Below are 21,318 nucleotides of genomic sequence, written 5' to 3'. Positions count from 1 at the left end.
CGCGGCGCTCTGACATGGAGTTAGTGCAGGAAGCGCGGGAACTGGGCTGCTGGGCGGCGGAAGAGATGGGGGCGCCCGCGGCAGCCCGGGCCCCGGAGTCAACTCTGCGCAGGTGAGGGACGCTCTGACAGTGAGGACTCCATGCCTTAGAGATAGTCTCCGGGGGTGAGAACCCCACCCCTCACAGAAGACCCTCCTTCGTCTTCTCCACCTCTGCCCCAATGAGAATAACCCCCGAGGGCGTCCCCCTTACCCACCCACACACCCAGTAATATATCTGGGAAAAGGATCCCGGATTGAGTGAAGACCCCCCCCCCACTCCCACCCCCCACCCCGTGAGACCACCCAGAGTGAGGGCGAGGCACCAGTGAGGATCCTCTGAGAGTTAGTAAAGCCCCCAAACTATGTAGAAGTGAGATCTTTGGAGCAAGACTGTCCCTACAGCACCTACCACCCCTACCGTCCCAAGCCAGTGAGGAGACTCCAGGTCAGCAAAGACCACCCCACTGGAGACTGAATCTAGAAGGGTGATGATCCATATCTGGTAATGACAGAGCAGTTCCTGGCAGTATACTCTCCACTCCCACCTCTGGAAGTGACCAGCGATAGCCCTCTCCCAGAGAAAGGAATCTCCGCACCCCCCCCCCCCCCCCCCCCCCAGGGAATGAGAATATCCACACCCAGTGAAAAGCCCACAACTCAGCGACCAAGAATTCCCCAGGAAGGAATATCTCACCCCAAAGACTGTGGACACATCCCCATTCCCCCCAGAAGCGACAATTCCCTAGTAAAGACTTTCCCCACCACTGCCACCCTGGGTATAAGGATCCCCCAACCTTTGTGATGCCCCAGGCATACCCTTACACACTGTCTCCACAGACTGTGTCTGGGCCAGGGGGCCGACATCTGGGCCTATGTCTTGCGGCATGTGCATAGCCAGAGGTGAGCCTGGCTGCATGAGGGAGGCTGTGACAGGGGAGGGGACACAGGCAAACCTCACAGTAACACTTCTTCCTTCTACCTCTCCACTGTAGGAATGTCAAGAAGATCCGAGGAAACTTACTTTGGTAACTGGTTCTAAAAGCTATTCCTTCCTATTTTCCCCACTCCCATCCAGCTGTATTTTCACCCGTAGCCTCACACCTCCTGTCTCCCCCTGGAAGTCCCATCACCCGCTAACTCTGGCCTCATTTCCTCAGGTATGGCCACCAGGACAGTCCAGAGGTGAGAAGCATGTATTATAAGATTTTCTTCCATCCAAAAAGAGGATTTGTAGATTTCTGCTCTAGGCCCAGCTTCGTGTTGTGTAATGTTGGGGACGCTGGGTTGATCTGCCAGCTCTGATCTCGACACTCAGGGCTTACAGTCCAGGGGAGACAGGCATGAGCTGGATGTTGAGGGGACGTGGATATGAGGCATCAAAGCTGATGAGGGGAGATGGGAGAAGGGACTGGTTTAGGAGATATACTGAGGCCAATGGAGGACCTATTGTGTGCAAGAGGCCCAGGTGACATCTGGGGGAGGATTCCAGAAGACCTTGGGACTCCTAGATTTGGCTCTTCGTGGGGAGATGAGAACTAGGGCACAGCTGTAGTGTCATCAGTGCAGAGACAGGAAACAGGTTAAGAGGATAGGTGAGGCAATCCCAGGAGGAAGGAGGAAGACAGATGGTACCCTAGTGTTCTTCTGGGCCTAGAGAATCAGACACAGAAACTGCTTAGGAAAAAACCCCTGCCACCTACCTGTGCAGGTGAGGAGACTGGTGTTCCACAAAGGGCAGCCAGGCCAAGCCCCAGCCAGGCCATGCACCTGACTCTGTACCTGATCCCACCAGGCCCGTCGGAAGTTGGAGCTGGAAGCCACTGTTGCTCGCCTGCGGGCAGAGATCCAGGAGTTAGACCAGAGCCTGGAGCTGATGGAGCAAGAGACCGAGGCTCAGGGTGACCTATGGGGCTGGGAAGATGAGCAGCCTGGAGCTGATGGAGCGAGAGACCGAGGCTCAGGGTGACCTACGGGGCTGAGAAGATGAGCAGCAGTGCTGATGGCCACCCCATTTCTCTTACAGACATGGCCATGGAGCAGGCCCTGCAGAGCATTCAAGACACCCAGCGTCGTGCTCTCCTCCTCCGGGCCCAAGCTGGGGCCATGCGAAGACAGCAGCGTGGGCTTCAAGATCCCATGCAGCGGCTACAGAATCAATTGAAGCGTCTGCAGGACATAGAGAGGTAGGCCTCAGGTTCCCAGGGACCAGCATTCACCAGGCCAGGTGCACAGACATTTTCCTTAGAGACCCTGACCCCTTCTTGGGTTCCACAATTCTGAGCTCCACTCCTTAGGATTTAAAGTCTGTGAGGCCAAGAAATTTTGTCACCTTAGCCACTTACATTTCCAGTGCCTAGAATGGTGCCAGCTGTATACCTAGGGAATGTTCTGGGGAAAGAACAGTAAATAAGGGATAAGTCCCTGCCCTCATGGATCTTATACTCTGATGCAGAAAAGAGAGATGGTAAATTAGGAAGCAAACTATAATTGCAGGGAGACATAAATGCTATGATAAAAAGGGTAGTGTGGAGAACGGGAGAGGGAGATGCTACTCTAGGTAGGATGGTCAGAAAAGACCTTTCTGAGAAGGTGACATTTGTGTTGGGGGAGGAATCTCCATGGAGAGGGGCACCAAGAGCAGAGGTGCTGAGCTTGGCATGTGGGAAGAACAGCCAGGAGGCCAGTTCAGCTTAAGTTACACAGGCAAAAGGGAGAGCATGAGATGAGGTCAGAGACAGGGACAGAGTGCTATGGAAGCATCGGAATTTTACTCTGAGGCTGGGTTCATGCCCAAGCTTGTCCACTTCTCTATGAACTTGGGCAAATGATTTAACTTCTCTGTCCCTCAGTTTGTAAGCACTGTAGAATGGGGATAATGTTAAACCTACTGTATAGGGTAAGTATGATAATTAATGAGTCAAATCACACAGAATGCTTAAAAGAGTTTCTGATACCCACTGTTGCTATTCTGAATGTGGTGGGAAAACACATTGTTTTCAAGGGTTTGGGGCAGAAAGGTGACATGACGTGTCAGGTTTTAGCAGGATCGTTAACTACTAGATAGAAACAGACCACAGGAGCCAAGAGCAGAGGCCAGTGGGGAAGCTAATACAGCCAGGAGATGACAGTGGTCTAATTTTAGAGGTGGCCCCTGAGATCCAGGCTCACTGATCCCTGTGACTAGCCTTGCAGCAGGAGGAGACACAGATATCTGTTCTCCTAGCTCTCTTCTCCCAGGGACCCCCACCCCAACTGTATTTTTCTCTCCAGGAAGGCCACAGTAGATATAACCTTTCGACCCTTATCATCAGCATCCCTGGGACTGGAGCCTGTGGTCCTGGTAAGAGTCCTGGGCCATGGGGAAAGAGGTGGAGAGTCTGGGATCAGGTGGGTGGGTGGGTCAGTCTGGGTTCCTCTCATGCCCCATCCTCTTCTTCCCAGGGTGATGTCCGAACAGCCTGTACCCTCCGGACCCAATTTTTGCAGAACCTCCTAGTTCCTCAGGCCAAGGGAGGAAGCATCCTGTGAGTGTCATCCAGGCCCCACAGACCCTGCCAAGAACCTGGGCTTTGAGGGGGGAGTCACTTATCTGTTAATTCCTCAGCCACTGAGCCTCTGGACTATGTCAGCTGCAGATCTTGCCCTGACGGCTCCCAGGCTGGGACAAGGAAGAGACAAATCCATCACAGATAGTGACAACCAGGTGGTTAGGGATGTTGGAGGCGGGGAAGCCTGAGAAACTCCAGGTACCCAAAGGCAACACTACTCAGCTAAGGAGTCAGGGAGGACAGATTCTCTGGTGAGGAGGCTTAGCGAGGGTAAAAGGTTAAGAGAGTATTCTAGACAAATAGCACATGTGAAAGGCCCTAAGTCTAGCTAGTTGGTATAAGCAGGGAACTCAAGTCTAGGAGGCATGGACTCCTGATGGACTTGGTTTCCTCACCCTTAAAATAGGGACAATAGCCCCCACCTTAGGGGTAGTGGTAATCAGTAGAGGGAGTGTTGACATGATCTTGTAATATTCTCTGTCCCCTTCCCTAACCTTGCAGAACCCCTCGAGATGACCACTTTGGAGCTTCCTACCAGCAGTGGCTTAGCTCAGTGGAGGTGAGGGGGGCTTTCAGGAAAGGCCACACCTTCTGCCCCATGAGCGAACCTCAGGGTGCCAGAACCTAACTCTTGATCCCTGCCTCATCACCATGAGTCCTAGCTCACAGCCCTACACCCATCCAGCCCTACTTTACCCTTCCCCCCACTAGACACTACTGACAAACCATCCTCCGGGCCACATCCTGGCCTCCTTGGAGCACCTGGCTGAGGAGCGGGAGGCAGAGATTCGGTCCCTGTGCAGTCCAGATGGGCTCCAAGATACGGAGATAACCAGGTGTGAAGTGGAGTGCTCCTGAGGGTGGGGCAGGGCCAGGGGATGGCTAAGCCAGAAGACTCAGGGCCAGGCACAGTCACCTGCTGATGGGGATGGAGCTGAAACCCAATGATCAGTCTGGCAGATGGGCTGACATTGGCCATCCCTGAGAACTCAGGAAGGGGAGAGGGCTCCTCCCTCAGCAGTTTTATCCCACCTCCAGGTCCCAGGCACCAGACCAGCCAGACTCCAGCCGGGCCCTGCCGTCCATGGTGCATCTCATCCAGGTGACCCCCAGGCATCCTTCCCCGCATTCCATCTCCTTCCCATCCCAAGCCCCAGTTAATCCCCTCACCCCCAGGGATCATACCCACCCTGACTTTATACCCCTGCCCCAGGAGGGCTGGCGGGACGTGGGTATGCTGATTGCACAGCGGGGCCCCCTGCTGAAGGAGCATCAAATCCTGACCCAGCGCCTCCAAGGCCTGATGGAGGAGGTGAAGAAATGTGCCCTGGAATCCAGCGAGAGGTGAGGGGGCTCTCTCAGCAGAGACTCTAGGCCATCTCTCTCCCAGAAATCTCAGAATCCTGGACTTTTTCTGCCCCTGTGGCTCCCAGCTCTGCCTCCCTGCTCTTCTGGTTTGCCTCCGTGTTTGTGGCTCCTTGTGCATCCTCATAGATCTGATTTCCCTCTTCCACTATGAGCTTAGTCACCTTCCTCTCCCTTGCTGTCTTCTGCTTGCACCCCAGGCAGGCATTGGTGCTGGGACTCCGAGGCTGTGGCCTGTGGGCAGAGCTCAAGGCCCTGCGTGCTCAGAGCCAGGAGCTGGAGGAGGTGGCTGGGCGCCGGCAGCTTCTGCTACAGGAGCTACAGGCCAAACAGCAACGGATCCTGCACTGGCGCCAGCTGGTGGTGAGAGGCGGGCCTCAGGGGAAGTGGCAGTGCTGCATGGAGGCTCCCAGAGAGAGGCTGGGAGCCTTAGGATCCAGAACTGGGCCTCTGGTGGTGGGGAGGGGCCCAGGATGAGTCTTCCAAGAGGAAGCAGGACCTGTACAAAGGGGCAGGCAGGGCCAGAAGCTGGGAGGTAGGAAGTAAAAGCAGCCCATCTCAGTGGCCTCATGGTTACCCAGGAGGAGACACAGGAACAGATCCGCCTGCTCATCAAAGGCAACTCAGCCAGCAAGACGCGCCTGTGCCGGAGCCCTGCAGAGGTGAGACGGGAGTTGGGGCAAGGTCTGGGTAGGGCTAGGGCTCCTACAGATGGGGCTGGGTGGCTCCAGGCTGCCCTTCCCATCCCTTTCCTTCCCCACAGGTACTGGCTCTGCTTCAGCGAAAAGTGGTCCCCACATCTGAAGCGGTGGCACCACAGTCCCAGAAACTGCTTCATTGTCTGGAGGAGGAAGCCCGGCATCTTCCCCACCTTCTGTTGGACACCTTGCTTCGGCACAGCCCTGGAGGGTAAGACTGGAGCCACCCCTTATATCCCCTCCCACCGATGACTATCACTCCCTGATTCTACTCCAAAAAAATAATCCCAGGCCCCCAGTGTTCCCAACCTGCCAGACCTCGCCCACAAGTCCTCAGTCCTAACTCTGGAATCCTAGTCCCCAGACCCACCTCCAAGTTCCTGGGCCTCCTGAGCCCACCTCTCAGCCCCCGGAACCTCTGGAACCCAAGCCTCCTCCCAGTGCCCCACCCAACCTGGACTTTCCCTCCAGGTTACAGCCCCTGCCCACGGTCCTGCCATCCATCTACCAGCTGCATCCCACGTCCCCAAGGAGCTCCAGCCTCATAGTGCTGAGCCACAGATTGGGGCTGCCTGCAGGGAAGGTGAGTTTCTGTCCCCTAGGACCTGTCTTCCCACTCCTACCCCCTCCCAAAATGACTGTCCTTCCCCCTCCCTCCAGGCTCCAGAACTGCTCCTCCCAAAGGCTGCCTCTCTTCGTCAGGAACTTCTGTTTCTCCAGGACCAGCAGAGTCTCCGGTCCTGGGATCTGCTCCACATGAAGACCAGCCTGCCCCCAGGACCATCCACCCAGGGTAAGGCCTTGCCTTCACAAGTGGCATTCCTGCCCATTCCCAGGGCCATCAGCCTCCAGAAGAAATCACAAACACTCAGTGCTGACACAATGCCTACTGTGTGCTCAGTCAGCTTTAAGCATGTTCACGGGTTTCATCTGCACAGCAGCCCCATGGGGTTAGCACTGCCATTTGCCCCATTTACAGAGGCAAGAACTAAGACAGGAGGCCTTGGTGGCTGCTTAGGTAGCAGAGCTAGGATTTAAATCCAGGCAGTCTGACATGTGTCTGTACTCCTAACCAGGTGACACTGCCTATCAAATTGCAAAGTTCTCATGTATCACCATCCAATAGGATACTTGAGTAGTTAAAAGCTAGGCTGTGGAGTTAAACTCTTTTTAGCCCTACCTATTCCCTGCTGTGTGATCTCTTTGTGCCTCAGTTTCCTCCTCAGTGGAATAAGCATAATCATAGCACCTTACAGAGTTGCTGCAAAGACTCAGTCCGGTTACCCAAACAGGGCACTGAACAATGCACAGCATACAGTAAGCGCTATGCGTCTCTGGTGTGGTTGCGATCTTTTTGTCTGCACATGTGGAGTCTCTTTCAGTCCTTACCATAAGGTAGAGATTATTAAGACCAATTTACAGATGAAAATACTGAAACTCGGAAAAGTTGTTCATCATTAGATTCCCTCAACTAGCACTTGCTGGGTTGCTACTGGCCCCCAGAGCTCAATGGGGAGAGGACGCCCAAGCTGTCCAGCCCCAGGGATCCCAGTGGTAGAAGCAAAGAGCGCAGAATCAAAGGATAAATAGGTGGAAGAGGTGTATTGATGAGAAATGAACCGAGGTGCCATCAGCAAAGCAGGAAGAGGCCATTTTCGGGCCTTTGAGTTTCAGGCTCCCTGCCTCCCCCTCCAGTGACAGGGAGCTGTGTCGGGAGCAGCCTAAGACTGGCACAGCATCGTCGCACCTCATGGGCATCTTGGGCTTTAGCATGTCTGTAACAGAGCATAGTTCCCCGTTCTGAAAAGCAGTTTTGTTTTTCTTCTGCCTGGTTTCCTTCCCTCAAAAAGTGACCTCACCCTCCTTACTGAGGTCAGCAATCCACGAGTCATCCTAATTCCTCCCAGGTCCCTAAGCCGCCCCCCCACCTTCAACCTGTCAACAAGCCTTGTAGGTTCTGCTTCAGAGTGCCCCCGTCTGCAGCCTGCCCTGCTAGCCTGTGGCTCAGTTACACCTGACTGCAGAAGTGGCTGAAGAAAGGGCATATGTCATGCCTGAGGTCAGAAGGCAAGGATGGAATGGAGTCAGGATTCAGGCCCAAGGGCTCTGACCACAATGCTGATCTGTACTTGCTCTGAGATGGGCCTGTTTGGGCCTATGGAGAGGGACTAGACCCAGTCATAGTCTCCAGGGCAACACTGCTGGAGTGAACCTACAGCAGTCTGAGGAGGAAGCCTTGGGGTGGGGAATGCTGGGAAGGGCTTCCAGGGGGAAAGTGGTGTCTCGAATGGGCCCAGAGGGATAGGTGAGGGCTGACAGTAGCAGAGGTCACATAGTGCAAACCCTCAAGTACTGGCCTGAGGAGCTCAGACTTTCTCTTGGGGGTACTGGGGGGCCTTGGAGGGTTCCATGCAGGAGAGGGAAAGGATCAGGTTTATGCCTTAGGAAGATCATTCTGGCTGCCATGTACCAGAGGCATGGACCAGAATGGGAGGCTGAGGCCTGGAGCATAGGAGGGAGGCTGGAGGGTGAGTAGGGAAGGGGGGAAGGGGGAGGAAGCTGAGGGATGGGCAGAGAAGATTGATGGTCTGTCCGGGAGGGAGGAAGGTATCTGGGATGAAGCCTGGGGGTGGTGGGCTTGCCCTTGAGATGAGGAAGTGGGAGGAAGGATAGATGTGGGAGAGGTGAGGTCAACACTAGGTGACTGGAGACTTGGTGACCCATTGGCTGTGAGACCCCAGGAGCCAGAGGACTCAGCACTGCTTCCTGGGTTTCTCACCTGCAGAGCTGCTGCAGATCCGGGCAGCTCGGGAAAAGGAGCAGAAAGAGAATCTGGGACAGACTCTGAAGCAGCTGGAGAACCTGCTGAAACAAGCGCTGGAGCGAATCCCCGAGCTACAGGGGGTTGTTGGGGACTGGTGAGAGGGGGGCACGATGGTGGGGGCAGGGTCCTGAGCTGGGTGGACCGGGCAGGACCTGGGGGTGCAGGCAGGGGAGGAGGTGTTGGCGGGGGGGGGGGGGGTGTGGAGGCCACTGAGTGTCTAGAGTCCCAGGCCTTCCCTGTGACACTGTCCCCTTTCCCCAGGTGGGAGCAGCCAGGCCAAGCCGCCCTGTCCGGGGAGCTCTGCAAGGGCCTGTCCCTGCCCCAGTGGCGGCTGCGCTGGGTCCAAGCCCAAGGCATCCTGCAACAACTGTGCAGATGAAAAGGGGGCCCAAACAGAACTCAAGAGCTTCGTTTGTTCACCCCATCAAAAGACCTTTGGAAGGGAGCACCGCCCAGATATATCAACCCACCGTCTCTACCCACACTTGCTGTCCCCCTCACAGGCTGTTCTATTCCTCTCGATTGTCTTGCACCTGTCCTTTCATCCCATCAAAGCCAAGGCAGTGGGCTCTCTGGACCCCACCCTAAGTCCCCCTGAAACTCCCCTCATCACTTTCACCCTTAGCAAAACGTCATTGAGCACCTGCCCTAAACACTGAGGATCCAGCACTGAACGAAATGGACAGAAGTCCCAGACTTCAGGAAGCTGTTATTCTAGGACAGGGAAATGGACCCCTGGCAAGTTAAGTGAGCAAAATATCTAGTATGTTGGGAGGTAACTGCTCTGGAGAAAAATAAAGCAAGCTGTAAAGAGGTGCAACTTTACATAGAAGGCCACACACACTCTGTAAAGGTAATGAGAGGGAAGCATGTGGGTGTCTGAGGAGGGCTTGTGGGAGTCAGGGGTGGGAGGGAAGTTGCAGCTTAGCAACAGTCCTGAGCTCAAACATGCCAGTGTGAGGGTCAAGGAGACGGGGCAGGGGCGGGGGGCGGGGGGTTGTCTTCTAGTTTTTATGTAGTTTCCTTTTTTTACATCTAAATCTCTGAAGTCATTTGGAATTTATCCAAATGGACCCAATTTTGTCATATTTTACATGTATCCCAATAGCACTTAAAATTCTCAGAGCAGTTGTTGCCTCTGAAGGAGAGGTGGGTAGCAGGGATCAACCAAGGAGGAGACAAGGGAACTTAGTAGAGTTGGAAGTGGATTATATGTTGAAGGTAATAAGGGTAGGTGTCAGAACCCATCTAGCTATACTTTTTAGGTCTGTGCATTTCACTGTAAATTATTCTTCCATTTATAGAGTAAAACTACCCACCTATATAAAGTAAAACTTCAGGTGATCTGAGATGCCACCTCTTCATAAGCTAAGTTTCCATGATTAATCAGGCTATATTTGGACTCTCTCCAAGCCTATTGTCTGTCTGACTCTCATATGCCATCCCCACAGTGTTTTGATTATAAAGATTTTGAAATATGTTTTAGTATCTGAAATGGCTGGTTGCTGTCTTGCTCTAATTTTTCAAGGTTTCCCTCTTGCTAATTTTTTTTTCCAAAATGAAATAAACTTTATACCCAACTTACCTGGTTCCAGAAAAAATACACAGATGGGGGTTTTATCGGGGTTGCAGGGAGTTTACAAATGAGGGAGATTTGACATCTTTGTGTCTTTAACATGTTTGCTTTACAATGTGTCACCTTAGTGTTCCCCTCCTCTCTTCGTCTTGGCTCTTAGCCAAGACTGAACACGGGGGGCCCTTGCCCCCCCTCCCTGCTTAATCTTTCTCTGTAGTACGTCTTCTAATATACTTTATGTTCTACTTTATTTATCCTTTATTGTCTTCCAAACAGAATATGAGTTCCATGAAGGTGAAGTTCTCTGTAAACTAGAAGTTGGGCAAACTTGCCTAAATATAATTCAAAATCCAGATGCAGTAAGGGGAATTACTGATGAAAACATAAAAACAAGAAAAAGAAGGAAAGGGTAGAAGGAAGGAAGGAAGAAAAAGGCAGAGGGAGGGAAATTTATAGACTAAAAGACAAGATTTTAAAGATTATTTTGAGAGAGCGTGCAAATGAGAGCAGGAGGGAAAGAATCCCAAGCAGGCTATGTAATGTCAGTGTGGAGCCCAATGTGGGGCTCAAACTCACGAGTCTTGAAATCATGGCCTGAGCCAAAGTCACGAGTCCAAGACTTAACTGACTGAGCCACCCAGACACCCCAAGACTTAAGATTTTAAAATTGGAACAATCTGAGCAACAAAATAAGGTAATACTGAATTACAACCCAAAGTATAAAATATGAGTCCATACTGATAAAAAAGATGTAATAAAAGGAGAATAGACAAATCCCCTGTGCAGAAGAATTACAAATAATTTATGTAAATATTCCATTCTCAAGGAAGTGGAATTTAACTCTCCACCCCGTAAGTGTAGACTGGGCATAGTGACTTCCTTCCAAAGAGCATGGAAAGGGAGTAAAAAGAAAAGTATAGTGGAGAAACCTGACAAATGGTACCCCAGCTGGGAGATCAAAGTTAACACCAACAGTCATGTTGATAAAATGTACCTTTGATATGACATGATGAGAACTTCACTTTACTTCTGCAGCCTTTCCCCTCACCCCCACAAAATGCATAACCCCAGCCTAATGATGAGGAAAATATCAGATCGCAAACGAGGAACATTCTACAAAATACCTGACCAGTACTCCTCAAAACTAACAAATTCATGAAAAACAAGTGTGAAAAATTGTCACCGGCAAGAGAAGCCTAAGAAAATATAACAACTATATGCAATGTATCCTGGATGCAATGAACGAACAGAAGAGCTTAAACACTAAGAAAATCAAAATATGGACTCTAGTTAATAATAATGTTAAAAAAGAAAAAGCGTCCTATTCTCTTATCACATCTATTGTAAAGAAGCAAACAAAAGCCAGTATTTTAACAAATCATTCATTAGTGCTGATTTAATCTTGGAACTTCAAGAAACCAAGACAGCGAACAAAAGTTTTGACAGAAAAAAAAAAAGACCGACCAACCAATCAAACCCAATGTGCATACCTTATTTGTAGCCTGATTTTATACAATTTTTCTGAGGCAGAGAAAATTGAACAGTCTGGGTGTAAGATGACACCAAAAAAGTTAATTTTTTCCGTGTGTGTGCGTGTGTGTGTGTGCGCGCGCGCGCACCCAAATCCGAGAACAAAATCAGAAGTTAATTTTCTTGGGCGTGAAAATAGGCCTTATCTGTTAAGACACACATCATGAAGTATTTGTGGAGGAATTGAGGTCTGGAATTTGCTTTAATATACTCCAACAAGAAGAGGGAGGAGAAGTATAGATGAAACAAGGTAGGATATTAGTAATTGTTGAGAGGTACATGGAAGCTCGTTATATTCTTCTCTAGTGTTGTGTATTTTAAATATTCATAATGAAACCTATTGAGGACTAGGAAGAAAAAGGAGGGGTCAGCTGTGTCCCAAGAAAGGACACAGAGACCAAACCTACACACGACTTTCTGAGTTGCCGCATTCTACTACTCTAGACCTTTACGATTCCTCCCATCTCTCTCCATTTTCATCTAGCAAGAAGTCGTCAGGTGTTACCTTCTCCTCCTGGAGAAGGTCAGGCGCCCCCTATGAGCTTCCCACATCCTGTTCCTGGTTTTTCTGGGAGTCACCGGTGTCAGTCTATCCCAGTTGGGAAGGCTACGGTATTCAGCAGTCTCCAGCCTCAAACATCCCTGGGCTGACGCGGACTTCGATGCATTTTAAAACTTCCGGAACGAGCTTCAGTGGCACAGGCGGGGCCTCCAAACTTTTCTGAGCTCTCAAAGGCCCAGTTTCCTCTGTAGGGACGGGGCCAACTACTTTACAGCGCTCTCATTAGCCTTCGTTCCTCCAACGAAGGCGTGGCCACCTCATTTGCCTTCACTTACTTAGACCCAGGCTCTTCATTGGTTTGTTTTTCCCGCACTCTGATTGGTCTATATTCCTTCCAGGGGTGAGCCCTCCAGGTGTGGCCAGATTCTCATTGGCCTTGCTCCGAAGGCGAGACCCCCGTTGGCGTATGATGTCATGCACCAGCGCCCGTCGCTTTCGCTGATACGTCATTCGAGGGCGCCCAACCCGACAAGACTGGAGAGTAGACAGCGGAACTGGTGGAGGCCGCTGAGCCGAGGCGGTAGTAGCGGCGACAGCGACGGCAGCAGCGATGGCCGGGGCGGGGCCAGCCCCGGGACTCCCGGGTGCAGGAGGACCTGTGGTCCCGGGCCCTGGCGCCGGCATGCCGGGCAAGAGCGGAGAGGAACGCCTGAAGGAGATGGAGGCGGAGATGGCCCTGTAAGGCCCTTGGCAAGGCGCGATAAAAGCCCTCAGAGTCAGAGCCACCGAGCCCTGGAGCCTCCAGGCCGCATTTATCCCGATATGGCTCTATCATGGGGAAAATGGGACCTTCGGGATTGTGCGGGCGGGAGTAAGAAGAGATTGGCAGGGGTGAAGGCTCTATCGCGGTGTACCCAGCGTTTCAGAATTAATGGAAGGTCCTGAGCTGTGTTGTTGGTCTTGCCTCCTCAGGTTTGAGCAGGAAGTTCTGGGGGCTCCAGTAACCGGCATCCCGACTGCTGTGCCTGCGGTGCCCACGGTCCCCACGGTAGAAGCGATGCAGGTCCCAGCAGCTCCTGTGATCCGCCCAATTATCGCAACCAACACTTATCAGCAGGTACGACTGAGCTGAGCACAGTGCTTGAACACAATGTTTGTGCCAGGCATTGAGAACATAGTAACAACTAAAGCAAACAATACCTCTGCCCTTTGGGAGCTTATATTCTAAAGCCTGTTGTCCAGAAAGTTGTCTGAAATGATGAAAATGTTCTGTATCTATTTAAGTTTACATTGAAGTTCAGTAGTTCCTCAGTCTCATTAGTCACATTCACATGCTCAATAGCAAGTTGTATATAACTAGTGGAGAGGGAGACTACTAAAAAGAAGACAAATAAATGAAACTGGTTCATTCTGTCAATAAATAATTATGGGGTGCCTTCTATGCACCAGGCATTGTTCTAGGCATTAAGCACATAGCAGAGAACAATATAGACCAAAAAAAATCACTATCTTTTTGTAGCTTACATTGTACTGGGGAGTGACAGGTCAAAAAGTAAGAAAAGCAGAGGTTTATCAGCATGGTCAGGGAAGGCCTTTCTGAGGAGGTGACAGTTAAGCAAAGATATAAAGGACATGATATGGGGAACCATGGAGATATCTGGTGGAAGAGCATTCCCAGCAGAGAGAACTGCCAGTGCAAGGGCTGTGACACAGGTGCATCCCTGACATGTTCAAAGAAGAGCAGAGAAAAGTGTGGCTAGAGTACAGCGAGCAACGGGGAGAGTGGGAAGAGATGAGGACAGAGAGGTGATAGAAATAAGACCTGGTAGGGTCTTGTGGGCCACCTTAAAGACTTTGGTTTTTACTCTGATGTGGGAGGCTGTGGAAGGATTTTGAGCAGAGGAGTAATAGGGTCCAACTTACAAATTAATCATGGCTGTGTTTGGAGAACAGACTGTAAGGGGGCTAGGGCAGAGTCGAGGAGACTGAAGAGGCTACCATAATAATCTAGGCAAGAGATAATGGTAGCTTGGACCAGGGTGGTAGCATGGGAGATGAGAAAGACAGGCTGGACATAATTTCAGATAGTGTGAGATGCGTTGAGGAAGATGAAACAGGATAACGAGATGAGTTGCTCCTGGGAGGGGCTAAGGACAGTTTTCGCTAGTGTGATCCCAAAAGCCTCCCTGAAAAGTGACAGTTTAGCTTAGACTTAATGTTGACAGATAGCCAGCCCCACATAGAATGCAAAGAATGAAACCCTTGGTCTCCCAGGGTAAGCCAGCCAGGGAAGCTTGGTGGCACTGAGTCAGGCCCCTCACCCCAATTTCTTCCCCAACAGGTTCAACAGACTCTGGAGGCCCGGGCAGCTGCTGCAGCCACAGTGGTTCCTCCCATGGTGGGTGGCCCTCCTTTTGTAGGTCCAGGTAAGTAAGGAGTGGTGGAGGAGAGGGAGCCAGGGGATCAGGCAAGGTGATAAAATGGGATGCCTGGGATTCTCCTCCCACCATCCTTGTTTCTTCCCATCCCAACAGTTGGCTTTGGCCCTGGTGATCGGAGTCACCTGGATAGTCCAGAGGCCCGAGAAGCTATGTTCCTGCGTCGAGCAGGTAGGTCTCAGGCCGGGAACCCCACATTTAATGAAGCACTCTTGTTTTGACTCCTCTAGCATCTTGCCTACATCATTGCGCTAACTCACCCGCTTAATTTCATCCCCACCCTGACATTACCATCTTCCTAAAGCACAAACCTGATCATGTACTTCATCAGTTTGGCCTTAGTAGAGCTTGACTTGACCATTGCAAACCACCCTCCTTACTGTCACTCCTAATCCTTATTCTTTGTTGTGTTTCTCCATAGCACTTAATACTTTATAACAAGCTGTACAGTTTTTTTTTTTTAATGTTTATTTATTTTTGAGAGAGAGACAGCGCAAGCAGAAGAGGGGCAGAGAGAGAGGGAGACACAGGATCCAAAGCAGGCTCCAGGCTCTGAGCTGTCAGCACAGAGCTCAATGCAGGGCTCAAACTCATGAACCATGATATCATGACCTGAGCTGAAGTCAGATGCTTAACCGACTGAGCCACCCAGGCACCCCGTAACAAGCTATACAGTTTACCCATTATGGCTATCCTCTTTTGTTTCCTCCAAAACACAAGCTTCATGAGGGACGAAAGTCTTGATGTCTGCCACATTGTAAGCATTACATACTATCTGTTGATGGGATAAATAAACCATCAAACAAGCACCGAGCTCCTCACCTGGCAGTCAAGACCCTACATCACCTGGCCCCTTATGGAGAGACTCTCACATACTCCCCAGGAGCCCTAAACATTGCTAGGATATGCCCGCAGTATTCTTGTTGACCTCCCTTCTCTCTCCTGCTCACTGCCACCCAACTGTAATCTTCCAAAGCCTATTGCCCAAATCAGAATCAAGTTAACCAAAATCAACTAAACCCTATCCTCTCCACGGGTCATTCTTACATTTGTTGAGGTGACCTTTACAGTCAATTTTTGTGACACTACTTCCTTATACGTAAGAAAAAAATACACGTTCTGTAAAGTTCTGGTACGATCTGTATTGGATCAAACTTGTGTTACTTAAATCCTGTTAAACTTTTTTGTCTGACGTTTGAGAAATCTTAACATCTCTTACTCTTTGGTATGGTTTTGATCAAAATGCACATCTGATTTAGTCACCCTGGCCAGCTTCCAGTCCTGCTATGGCTCCCTGGTGCCCTCAGGAGGACATTCGTGGTCCAGCCAATGAGACTATTCTTGGATGCCTACTGTCCTCTTGACCATTCTCTTATGATGCCCTCCAAACTGCAACTTCTGCTATTATAATTTATACTAAACTGAAAAGGGAAAAAAAATTGTTCGTAAATGTTCTTCTTGCCAGTAGTCTTTACAGTCACGCTTTGCCTGACCAAAGGCAATTGGGTCTTTATTATCCTTTGGGTCTCAGCTCACAGGAAGCTTCTAGTCGCCCTGGCTAAGTCAGAGGGCTCCTCCGGGCTCCCACCACTCCCCAGGTTTCCCCCTTCTAGTTCCGATCACTCTGCCTGGGCTTTACCCCATCCCGGCCCTGATCACTCTGGGCTGTCACCCTCTGGTGAGACACACTGGGCTGTCACCCTCCTACTCTGGACCAGAAGATCCCTGAGAGTTTTTGGTCTTTTGGTGTGCCCTTATTATTGTCCAGAACAGGGACGGCCCAGAGGAGATGTTCCGTGGTAAATTTTTGCTGAATGAACAAATCGAAAGACTCTCGCATCTCCCAGAAGGTTCCCAGACTCTTCTCCAGGATTTCTTGGATTCTGAGAGTACCTACACACACACACCTCACCTCAAGTGCCCCGGTCCCCCATGACACACACCCCCATCTCTCTCTCCCACAGCTGTGGCCCCCCAGAGGGCCCCTATCCTGCGTCCGGCCTTCGTCCCCCACGTGCTACAGAGAGCAGGTGAGGGGGCCAGGGTCATCATCCCTGCCACATAACTTCCCCCTTCAGCCCTCCAACTCCCCCACTAACACCCTGACAGATTCTGCTCTTTCTTCTGCAGCAGGTGGTCCCCGCCCTATGGCCCTGCGGCCCCCTCACCAAGCCCTTGTGGGCCCCCCTCTGCCTGGGCCCCCTGGACCACCTATGATGCTGCCACCGATGGCTCGGGCCCCAGGGCCCCCCCTGGGCTCCATGGCTGCTCTGAGGCCTCCTCTGGTAAGTATGGACAGGGAGCTAATGGTCAAAGGTGTGAAGGGTGGGGAGATGCTCAATCCTGGCCTGGTAGGCTGTGTCTAAATCTGCCTTCTTACTCTCTGACTCTGTCTCAGTCTCTGTCTTTCCCTATTTCTTTTGGTGACTGAGTCTGTTTTTCTTTCTTTTTGTGAGGAAAATAGAGAGAGAAACACATGCAATGGGTTCTGTCTCTGTTTTTATTCTATTCTGTCTCTATCTCTATTTTTCTCTTGATTGTCCTTCTCTGTTTTTCTGTCCTGATGTCTTTGTCCCTGTGAATGTCTCTGACTAGAGACTCCTTTCTCTGTTTAGGTCTCTTGTCTGCTTTCTGGCCTCAGGCCCTTGCTTTGTTGTGTAGGATGGGAGTTAGGTCTGAGCCTGTGAAATGGCGTCCCTCATTGTCTGCCCTTGCCCACAGGAAGAGCCAGCAACACCCCGAGAGCTGGGCCTAGGCCTGGGGTTGGGCCTTAAAGAGAAGGAAGAGGCAGTGGTGGCAGCGGCAGCTGGGCTGGAGGAGGCTGGCGCAGCAGTGGCTGTTGGGGCAGGAGGTGCCCCCACCGGCCCTGCAGTCATTGGGCCCAGCCTGCCATTGGCCCTGGCCATGCCTTTGCCTGAGCCTGAGCCACTGCCCCTCCCACTGGAGGTTGTACGAGGCCTACTGCCCCCACTGCGCATTCCTGAGCTCCTGTCCCTGCGTCCTCGACCCCGGCCCCCACGGCCTGAGCCACCCCCTGGCCTCATGGCTCTTGAGGTAAGCTCTCAGGGAGCATAGCAGTCAGGGGTGGGCAGCAAGTAGAAAGGGCTGGGAGAGCAGGCAGGAACCCATGCCTTTTATACCCAGAAAGACGTGTAGTCCTCTATCAATGAAGGTAGGAGGGAACCAGGAAATTGGAAGGGCTGGGAGGACATGGGAGAGAAGGAGGCAGATACATGTACCTCACATCCAGAAGCACATCTAGTTGTTTAATTATGGAAGTAGGAGGGCAAGGGGTGAAAGAAAGTGGGAGAGTCTGAAGGGGACATATCGGTCCAGGAGACTCCCAACACCAAGCCCTTTGCACCCCCTCCCCTTTCCTCTGCAGGTCCCAGAGCCCTTGGGTGAGGACAAGAAGAAAGGGAAGCCAGAGAAATTGAAACGCTGCATTCGCACAGCAGCTGGGAGCAGCTGGGAGGACCCCAGCCTGCTGGAGTGGGACGCAGGTAAGTGGGCCCAGGTGCAGGGCCAGGCATTGCTCAGTCAAGGACACACCAAGGTCTCCTTGGGGCAGACTCAGGGAGGGTAAGCTGGGTAGGTCCACAACTGCCACCTCTCTGTAAGGCAGGCACATGCTATTTGCCTACCTCATGGAGGGCTAAACATTGGCTCTGAAGGGCAGGCCCTCATCTAAGCCACTGGACAGAATTTGGTAGAGGTTATTGGCACCTAGAACCTTCTGACCTCTGCCTGAGTTGCTAAAGATAAAAGAACGTTCTTTTTTCTCCCAACTTATGAAGAAAACAATTTTAAGTTTATTTATTTTGAGAGAGAAAGAGAACATGTGGGAGCATGTGCAAACAGAGGAGGGGCAGAGAGAGAGAGAGAGAGAGAGAGAGAGAGAGAGAGAGAGAGAGAATCCCAAGCAGCCTCTATGCTATCAGCCCAGACAGAGCCCGACATGGGGCTGTGAGATCATGACCTGAGCCAAAATCAAGAGACGGATGCTTAACCAACTGAGCCACCCAGGCACCCCTTCTGATGAAGAATTTTAAACACTGAATTTAACAGTGAACAGCCAAATATAACCACCATCTAGATTCAGCAATTAACATTTTGCTGTATTCACTTTATCCTTCTATGTGTATGTGTGTTTCTTGGATTTTGCTCAATCATTTGAAGCAAGTTATAAATGAAGTTCTCACTTCACTCCTAAATACCTCAGTATTCTTCTCCTAAGAAAAGTGGCATTCTGGGGGCGCCTGGGTGGCTCAGTCGGTTGAGCGTCCGACTTTGGCTCAGGTCATGATCTCACAAGTCTGTGAGTTCGAGCCCCGCATCGAGCTCCATGCTGACAGCTCAGAGCCTGGAGCCTGTTTTGGATTCTGTGTCTCCCTCTCTCTCTGACCCTCGCCGTTCATGCTATCTCTCTCTGTCTCAAAAATAAACAAAACGTTAATTTAAAAAAAAATTTTTTTTAATTAAAAAAAAAAAGCGGCATTCTGTTTTGCATCATAATACCATTAACATTCCTAAGCAAATGAATGATAATTCAATGGTATTTCATATTCCCTTTATATTTAAATTTCCCCCGTTGTTCCTAAATTCTGTTGTAGCCATCTTTTCCCATGGATCAGGAGGCATGCCGTTTTAGGTCTCTAGATTATCTCTTAAGGAGAATGGTTTCCCTCCTACCATTTTGTCTTATATGTAACAGTGTTTTGAAGTGTCCAGCCCAGTTGTTTTGAAGAAGGCCCCTCCCTCTGAGTTTGCCACATAATTTCCTCTTTAGAGTGGCCTAACTTGTTCTTAGAGAGTGTCCTTAAACACCACAGAAGCTGTGGGCAACCACAGTGCTAGCTAAGAAAACAGCCCTACCTCCCATCTGAGTCCTTGACTTCTGCCTCTTGTTTTGGGACTGTCTACCTGCTCCAGGCCAGGGCATGGCAATGTCAGCCTAGGTATGGTCAGTGCGGGCTGTAGCCCCTAGTTCTGTGATCTTGAGCAAGTCACTTAGCCTTTCTATCCTTTCCTCACTCCAACAAGGGGATAATAATAGTATGTGCCTTGTGGCGGAAGGGATTCTTTGGGCTTGAGTACATTCAGTCTGGCTCAGGTCCAGCCCAGAGGGTATGCCCAGGAATGGAAGCTGAGGTCAGCCTTGGAGAAGGATCCGACAGTGTGTTCACGTTTCAGAGACTCAAGGGGGAATTAGAATGGGCTTTCTCTAAAGCAAATGGGTGTGAGGGGCCCAGGGGATATCCATGGGGACCAAGGGATGCTGGGGGCTCAGAGGAGAAGCCTGGCTAAGACAAAGTTGGAGCCTTCATTCATGGGAATGGAGAACATGGCTCTGGGGTGGGGAGGTAAAGGCGAGGACTCGAGTCAGGTACCAGAGTTCTTGTCCCAGCTCTGCCACTTCCTAGTTGAGTAACATTGGGCAGGTGACATGACCTCTCTGTGCCTCTGTGTTAAAGGGTGTTGGGAGTGCCGGATGTGTTAAAACCTCATGAGTGCTTAGCAGAGTCTAGCACGGGGTAAATACCATATAGGTGTTGGCTGTTGTTACTGAGAGGGCCCCAGGCAGAGACCGCTGGGGATAGAGGGAGGAGGGTTTGGGGGATGCCTTCAGAGAAGGTGGGGCTATCTAAATAAGGCAGACATGGGGCCAGGCATCTGCGTCTTCTGACCTCCTCTCTCCCAACCCCAGATGATTTCCGGATCTTCTGTGGGGATTTGGGCAATGAAGTGAACGATGACATCTTGGCACGCGCCTTCAGCCGCTTCCCATCCTTCCTTAAGGCTAAGGTGATCCGAGACAAGCGCACAGGCAAGACCAAGGGCTATGGCTTCGTCAGCTTTAAGGACCCCAGTGACTATGTGCGTGCCATGCGTGAGATGAATGGTAGGTGAAGCCTCTCTTAGGGACAGTGGGTGTGACCAGCATCTGGCCTAAGCCTGACCCCAAGCCTGACCTTGAACCCTCCATTCCCACAGGGAAGTATGTGGGCTCGCGCCCCATCAAGCTGCGCAAGAGTATGTGGAAGGACCGGAACCTGGATGTGGTGCGCAAGAAGCAGAAGGAGAAGAAGAAACTGGGCCTAAGATAGGGTCTGTGGCCAGGCACCCGCTCCCACCTGGCCGGGCGCTGGCTTTTCCCCCAGTTCTCTTTGGAAGATCCCCAACTATCCACCCATCCACCCTCCCCAAAACCAGTTTCAATAAATTTACGTTATTTCCATCCCTGGCTGGGCTTAGAAGCACTCTTTGGGGAGCAGGGCTTGACATCCCCAGACCTGGAAATAGTGGGGAGCTTTATAAGTTTACCTAGCCAAACATGTAAATGGGCATTTTCAGTGCCCGTCACATCTTCCTGAAACCTCCTAAGTGTGTGCTGAGTACAGCCCATTCCACAAAGGAGGAAGCAGAGGCTTTTAGCAAGGCCAAAGCCAAGCTGAGACTCAGACCCGTTGTCTTCTCACTCCAGCTTGTGTTCTCAGCACCAAGGTAGGGGGTCTTCTGGGCCAGGCCTTCTGGAGCCCACAGCCTTCCAGGCTTTCATCCATTCAGCAACCTCACCGAAGGCCTAGCCAGTGCTGGGGACATGGTGACTGAAGCAGTCTCAGGCCCTGTTCCCTCAGAGCACATGGTCCAGTGGCAGAAGATAGGCGCACTGCCACACAGTGAGAGCCCAGAGTGGTCGGGACTGGGAGAGTGGAGCCCAGGGTGCTGACCTGGCAGTCAGGAAGGGCTTCCTGAAGGAACTCGCCACTTCTGAGTCTGTCTCATGCTCTTCGT

The 21,318-nt window shown here is 51.3% G+C and overlaps 3 protein-coding genes across 8 annotated transcripts in view; 2 read left to right on the top strand and 1 right to left on the bottom strand.

Moving 5' to 3' along the window:
- The window catches only part of ATP4A (ATPase H+/K+ transporting subunit alpha), a 100,813-nt gene extending 98,958 nt beyond the window's left edge, over positions 1-1,855 (bottom strand). Inside the window, exon 1 of the mRNA XM_045440926.1 lies at positions 1,743-1,855. The gene's annotated coding sequence lies outside the window, so the exon portion shown is untranslated. The remainder of the gene's footprint in view (positions 1-1,742) is intronic.
- Positions 4-9,957, top strand: HAUS5 (HAUS augmin like complex subunit 5). Of its 3 annotated transcripts, XM_045441039.1 has the most exons (19): positions 4-112; positions 880-942; positions 1,035-1,067; positions 1,200-1,224; positions 1,835-1,940; positions 2,066-2,225; positions 3,313-3,382; positions 3,484-3,566; positions 4,092-4,149; positions 4,302-4,426; positions 4,629-4,692; positions 4,804-4,934; positions 5,156-5,318; positions 5,537-5,617; positions 5,719-5,864; positions 6,125-6,236; positions 6,314-6,446; positions 8,439-8,571; positions 8,739-9,957. In XM_045441039.1, exons 1-19 carry the CDS (start codon positions 15-17, stop codon positions 8,854-8,856), a joined length of 1,902 nt encoding a protein of 633 aa, XP_045296995.1. In that variant the 5' UTR covers positions 4-14; the 3' UTR covers positions 8,857-9,957. The 3 variants fall into 3 exon arrangements, with proteins under 3 accessions (XP_045296995.1, XP_045296996.1, XP_045296997.1); XM_045441040.1 differs by lacking the exons at positions 1,200-1,224; positions 1,835-1,940 and having other exon boundaries at positions 102-112; XM_045441041.1 differs by lacking the exons at positions 4-112; positions 1,200-1,224 and having other exon boundaries at positions 901-942.
- Positions 9,958-12,587: 2,630 nt separating this feature from the next.
- RBM42 (RNA binding motif protein 42) lies at positions 12,588-20,761 on the top strand. Of its 4 annotated transcripts, none has more exons than XM_045441138.1 (10): positions 12,588-12,823; positions 13,058-13,202; positions 14,427-14,511; positions 14,620-14,694; positions 16,488-16,553; positions 16,633-16,808; positions 17,245-17,577; positions 17,909-18,026; positions 20,231-20,425; positions 20,518-20,761. In XM_045441138.1, the coding sequence occupies exons 1-10, from the start codon at positions 12,696-12,698 to the stop codon at positions 20,628-20,630; spliced, it is 1,434 nt and encodes a 477-aa protein (XP_045297094.1). In that variant the 5' UTR covers positions 12,588-12,695; the 3' UTR covers positions 20,631-20,761. The 4 variants fall into 4 exon arrangements, with proteins under 4 accessions (XP_045297094.1, XP_045297095.1, XP_045297097.1 ...); XM_045441139.1 differs by having other exon boundaries at positions 12,589-12,823; positions 16,654-16,808; XM_045441141.1 differs by lacking the exon at positions 16,488-16,553 and having other exon boundaries at positions 12,589-12,823; positions 16,654-16,808.
- The last annotated feature ends 557 nt before the right edge of the window (positions 20,762-21,318 follow it).

The sequence above is a fragment of the Leopardus geoffroyi genome, chromosome E2 (genome assembly GCF_018350155.1).
Source record: "Leopardus geoffroyi isolate Oge1 chromosome E2, O.geoffroyi_Oge1_pat1.0, whole genome shotgun sequence".
NCBI classification, from domain to species: domain Eukaryota; kingdom Metazoa; phylum Chordata; class Mammalia; order Carnivora; family Felidae; genus Leopardus; species Leopardus geoffroyi.
Note: the sequence above shows the minus strand (reverse complement) of the source record. Positions and strands in the feature narration are given on the sequence as shown.